The sequence below is a fragment of the Formica exsecta genome, unplaced genomic scaffold, assembly GCF_003651465.1.
Source record: "Formica exsecta isolate Colony F162 unplaced genomic scaffold, ASM365146v1 scaffold82, whole genome shotgun sequence".
Classification (NCBI taxonomy): domain Eukaryota; kingdom Metazoa; phylum Arthropoda; class Insecta; order Hymenoptera; family Formicidae; genus Formica; species Formica exsecta.
The window spans coordinates 2,461,805-2,468,157 of record NW_021853592.1 but is presented as its reverse complement, the minus strand read 5'-3'; the positions used below and the strand labels follow the sequence as shown (position 1 = coordinate 2,468,157).

At 28.8% G+C, this 6,353-nt stretch overlaps 1 protein-coding gene across 5 annotated transcripts in view; it reads right to left on the bottom strand.

The window, feature by feature from the left end:
* Nucleotides 1-5,603, bottom strand: part of LOC115244416 (glutamine--fructose-6-phosphate aminotransferase [isomerizing] 2-like) — a 13,666-nt gene extending 8,063 nt beyond the window's left edge. For 3 of the 5 annotated variants that reach the window (XM_029822022.1, XM_029822023.1, XM_029822024.1), the window contains exons 1-4: nt 5,374-5,602; nt 1,109-1,216; nt 465-554; nt 183-326 (exon numbers count right to left, since the gene is read on the bottom strand). In XM_029822022.1, coding sequence (XP_029677882.1) covers nt 183-326; nt 465-554; nt 1,109-1,216; nt 5,374-5,380 — 349 coding nt within the window. In that variant the 5' untranslated portion in view covers nt 5,381-5,602. Of the gene's footprint in view, nt 1-182; nt 327-464; nt 555-1,108; nt 1,217-5,373 lie in introns of all 5 variants that reach the window. The other 2 variants (XM_029822020.1, XM_029822021.1) reach the window with 1 other exon arrangement.
* Nucleotides 5,604-6,353: the final 750 nt, after the last annotated feature.

Below are 6,353 nucleotides of genomic sequence, written 5' to 3'. Positions count from 1 at the left end.
CTACAAACCGCATAATTTTGAATAGAAAATTCTATTCTCTTTTGCAATTTTGCTCCACAAGGTGAAAGACAATCTCATGTTTTAAAAGGAGCGATTATTTTTTTATACGCGCCTAGCTTTTCATCTATTTATGCATTTTTTTGTTTAAAACAAGATCTTATATTACGATATAAGAATATTACCATTATGAACAACGACAAAGGCATGCTCACTATCGGAGCGTTGAGGATGAGCATTCACCTCTGATGGCACACCATGAGTCGCCCATCGCGTGTGAGCGATACCGACATGGCACTGAACTTCCGATTCGAAATCTAGATTGGTACCTGCGAATAAACATTAAAGATTTTACATTGCGCCCGATTTGATATACGCGTGTCTCTCTTTTTCCATGACAATAACAAAAATAAATAGAAAAAATACGCGAAATAGTCTCCCAGTCTGAAGTTGCAGCCAACACTTACGGCAAAATATCTCTTCCTCAAGAGCCTTAACTTTTCCCTGCTTCTTGATAATCGACATGTCCTTGCCATCCGCGCTATCGACGGCGACGCCTGCAAAAGAACACTTCGTAAAAAACTTTCTATGACCAATATATCGTGTCGCTTTATTTATTTATTTATTAGCTTGCGCGAGCACGAAACAACTTTTCCCTTCTCTCTTTGTTAGAAACAGGTTTGCTAATCAAGACGAGAACTGGATAAAAAGAGCAAAGTAGCCGAATCAAATACAATCGGAATTTAATACTACTTTTTTTACTACAGTAGATATATTCGATGACTTACACGTCATTTGAAATTGCTTTTTACATTCTTGTATTTTTGAGAGTGAAACATGGGAAGATCGTTATTTCATACTTTCTTCATAACACATAAAATAAGAAAAGATCATGGAAAGTATTATTAATAATTTTCAAATATTTTTTAAACTTTATAAATTAATAATATTTTTTTGTTCATTTTATTTGCTAATATAAGAAAGATATATTGTATATCAAAATTCTTTTACTACTATTCACAATACTGTTTTATATTTTCCCTCGCTTTTCGCAAATGTATATGTAATTTTACGTGAAAAAAAACTTTTACGATTAAAGATACCATTTTACCTGCAGAATCATATCCGCGATATTCTAATCTTTTCAGACCAACAACTAGTAGCTCCAAAATTTCCTTCCTGTTCTTCGGCGTCATATAGTTCAGATAAGCGAAAATTCCTGAAAATCCAAAGATACATAATTTATTACTCGAATTGTCGATATATACTTGATAAAAATATGATCGTATTCAATTATCATTGAGAAACTGAACATCTGCTAATTTATTCAAATTTTTTTTTGTTTTTTTTTTGTTTTTAGTTTTAGTTTATATTGCCTTTCGTTTTCGAAGGTTGCATTCACTACAGAACACAGAAAAGTAAGGAATTCGATCTATTCAGGAATGCAAAAGACTCGCAAAGAAAGAAATCATTTTTTCATTCTATTTTTATTAACATGCTAATTTACCAAATAAAATCACAGACGTAGAAGTATAAGCTATATGTAAAGAATACGCAAGATGCAGAAAATTATAAATGCAATCTTGTTTTTAAGAATAGATTATCCATAACTATTCGATTAACTTAAATTTATATTTTAATATTCTGTTTTTTACTGTCCATATATTTTGTAAATAAATCCTGCGTACAATCATTGTTGCTTATAAAAGAATATCAAAAGAATAATTAATTTCATAAATAAACTTTGCATACCTCATTCTGTATATTTATTAAATAATAAACATAATACACTTTATTAGAATATAATTACAATTTATTAGAATAAAGATAAGAAATACAGCCAGTATTTCTATTATCTTCAATTATTTTGCATTTATATTTTATTTTAGATATATTTTTGGCAATTTATACTTCAAAAAAATATGCAAAATTGAAATAAACAAAATTTTGTGTGTTGCAAAATCAAAAGACATAGTCGCGTCTTGCACTAAATGCATGCAGCATACAGCGGGACAGACCGTAATATCTATAAAGCCGAATTGTATGAGAATATCTTTAATTTAGATTACCAGATCTCAGTAACGATTGAACCGATTAAGTTTTTAATAGATTTAGATTACTTAAGTTTCAAATATATAACAAAATATTTAAAAAAATTTGGATAATGATATATATAGTTTTATTCACACTGCACAATATTTATTTACGTTGAAAAACAACACTTTAAACATCTTTATAAAGTAAAAGCAACAAAAAATATCTACACTAACCATAAGACCTATTATTCACATATGTAAAATTTAATAAAAATTGTTAACAACGGATTTTCAAATTTAAAATATAATAAATCAGAGATAAAAGTCATAAAGAAATCATATTATTTAACAGTATTAACAGAATTTATACCAATATTCTCTACAATTTTTGTTGTAAAAAAATTTTATTCTTATTTAAAAAGAAATAATTTTTAAACAAATAACTTCAATAAAATAAAAAAAAACAATATATTACAAGCATAAAATGTGATTGAACAATATATTTGATAATGGAAATATATTTAATGGAACATTTATGCACTTATTGGGTTTCTCCAGCCATATGTATATATAAATTATAATAAACCGAAATTTTTAATTAAAGTAAAAGACAAACATAATAAAAAATAATAATCAAATCATTAGAGTTATGTCTAAATGAAAACTAAACAGAATTTTGTCATACACGCTCTCTAAAAATCGAATTTGAATGTTATAATTGTTATCTTCTCTTCCTTTGTTTATGACTTGTCATTCATCTATACAGTTACTACTGGTGATTAATGTATATAATTAAGTGTTAATCACTGCTTCTGATCAAATGTTATATATCCAAAATCTTCGATATTATTTTATATAAATGGTTGGTCAGTGTTTAGGGCGTCGTTATTGATTGTTAGGCGTTTAATTTCAAAATTCTAAATATGTCAGACCCCAATTAAAAATTTACAAAGAAGGATACAAGAATACGTTGATAAAGAGATGATTTTCCAACTTTGAAGTAATAAAAAATTTTTAATAGTATAATATGATTATTTGAATTATGTAATAATTATCTGAATTTATTTTTTGCTAAAATCACAATTACAAAGTTATCAAAATTGTTCCAAATTGTGTTGCTTTATCTTATATAGATAATTATAAAATGTATATTAAATTTTATAAATCTTTGTAGTTGCATGCGAAGTAAACTGTCAATATCGCGCAAAGAATCTGAAGAGCGCAAAAGAATATATTTTAAATATTATAATTATTTTTTAAATATTTACGTAATTCAATAAGCATATTTGTGTTTGTAAACACAGTAAATAAAGTATCAAAATATAATAATATAAAATTATCGTAATATTAAAGTATTAAACATACATACAATGCTAAAAAGCGTAGTATAATATATTATAATATGTTACTAATCTCTTGTGATATACATTCAATAATGATTTAAATATTCGAGTATATTTCTTCGAAAATATTTAAAACTCGAGTACCTGGAAACTGAATTTATACAAAATAGTTGGATCTCACGAGATGAATAAAATGATAGGAACGATCGAAAAGAAAAGAGCCGCGTCGAAAGGTGAATATTTCTGCTAAATGTCATATGCTAACTATCCTATATTGCTGCACTCTCCCAGGTTTGCGCACCACGAAAAGCAGACTTTCACTCGACCAGACCGATCGTCGTCGACATTTCCTGATATCAAACCAGAAACTACTTCTCATCAACAAGTATATTATAGCATACTTACATTTTAACATACATATATCGATAATAAATATTTTATATTCTGTTTGAATAAATTAGAATAATCACTCAATTATAGAATATTAATTATCTCATCTTTAATTTACTTTGAAATAATGTAGACAAGTGATAATCAATATTGCATTCATGTAAACATCAACCGATGCTATGTAAGCAGGTATATCTACCAAAAAATTAGGGAAACGTCTCGATCCTGATTATCAATTGCAATTATCAATTGCATTTTGCGTTGGTTACTAACATGGTAAACTAATTTAAAAGAGATAAAGTAAAAAAAAAAACTATTCTATTTATACTATATTCATCAAACATTTTATTATTTTAATATGAAGGCCAAAATATATAATTATTAGATAGTAGAATTATTTGATATAAAATATTATATCACAATATAATAATATCTCTCTTTTTCTGTGTTATATCTAAAATGTCAATAATTAAGACTTCTGTGTCCTCATTGCAGCTATATTTGTATCACTGTATATATTTAAATAAATTATAGAATACCTCGTAAATCTTTTCATAATTATCTTAATATTGATATATATGATAATAATGAGGAGAAGCGACTTACGTAAAAAAAAAAAAAAAAAAAACAGTTCTGTTTAAAGCAAAACAAACATGACTTCCTAATCTCTGAAAGTGCCTGTATTTAAAATAAAATCATGTTAACCAAGATATTCTTTTCAAAATTGAGCAACTTTTATCTGAAAGATTTTTCTATTAAACAGGTTTCTTGTAGAATTTAAGTGAAAGTGGCGATTTCTAATGACTCACTCTGTATAACATTTTATTAAAACTATTTTTTTTTATTATAGACAATAAAATTTAAATATTTCTGGAGCTAAGTATTTATGATGCTAAGCATATTAATTGTAAGATAAATTTAATTTTATAAAACATCTACAGAGCAATAAATATACATTTTCAATATGTTTTCCGCTCACAGGAAATAAAAGCAAATACTTTTTGATAAGCTAAATGCTAAGAAAATTTAAAAAAAATCTTAGATTAGACAAAAGTTTATGAGTTCAGAGCAATAAAATTATATTAATTTACATGAAATATATTTCATATGGATATGGACATACGAATTTCATGTAATAACAACAGAAAATATAATAACATATTGTTAATGGTATTTAATGCTCTTTTAAAATTTAGCTTTTTTTGAACTTTGAAATTCATTCTTTATACAATACACAAGTGAGAGAGAAGTATTGTGCTCAAGGAAGTTAAAGCTTTTGTTCGTTATTCTATTTTTGCTCGTTATGCCGGTTGACAATACAATAATTATATGTATATATATCGACGTGTAGCAACCAAACGTGTGCAATACGTTTTACACTTGTGCCGCTTAAATTCATCGCAAATGTATACACTGTGTAGCTTTCTGAACATGATAGTTGAATAGAATGTGATAACGACACTTGCGGGTGACCTGACAGAATCTACAATCGCATAACGTCTATATAACGAATTCAATTCGCCATTCATTAACTGCTATATGTCAAGCCGGTGGAGAAAGTCACGGCGGTGTTTACGCATGATATGTACGAAAAATTCGATACTTACCACACATGTTATCGAGATTGTTTTATCTGCCACGTATGTGAAAACAAGAGAATATAGTGAATGTAGAAAGACGAACAGACAGTGAAATATTGATACAAGTAGAGGCGAAATGTCACACTCGTTTAATATCCGGCACGTACTGCTCCGAAATACAGTCTGAGCGGCAGCGTGTTTGCAACTCTTATGACGTGTGAACAGCAGCAGCACTGTCAATTCGTAGGATGCAATGGTAGGACGACGTGGGATGTGGAATCCCCACCCATTGATGCCAAGATGGAGACTCTAGGGGTACGTTCCATTTAACGACCGCAACGCTCGCGAGCATCATCTGTCTTTGTTTAACTTTCAGTGAACAACAAGGATGAAATGATACCGTGAACGTTGCGGTCGTTAAGTGGAACGCAACCTGACGATACGCAACGTAGTGGAGGGGATAACGCATACAAGCGAAAACCATGTACGTATGATGCACAAAGCGCTCCAAACATTTTTTGTATATATATATATATATACATATTTTATATGTGGGTATTTATGAAATCGCATAAATATTTTAATATTAATATTAAGAAATATATATATATATTACTCATAAATGCTATCATGCTACCAGTACTTATGCAGCAAATATTCTTATATACACATCGAAATACTCGAAGAGATCAAGATAGTATTTGTCGGTCTGTATATTGACTGCTGCACACAAGACGCGGCAAAAGACGATGCGGTAGCCAATCAATCTTCCGCTCTTATGGAAAAGTTGTAAGTTGATTGGTTACTGCGTTATCTTTTGCCGCGCAAGCGTTGTCGGGTCCTAATATGTACAGGAGCCATCAGAGATTGTGACCAATAGAACATCGGAAATCATTAAATTATGGCCTATGTTTATACTTTTTTCCGCTTCGAAATATTTAATTGATCTATCTGGGCGAAGAATCTTATATTTTGAAGCAAAAATAACGTTAAGTGGAGTGCATTTA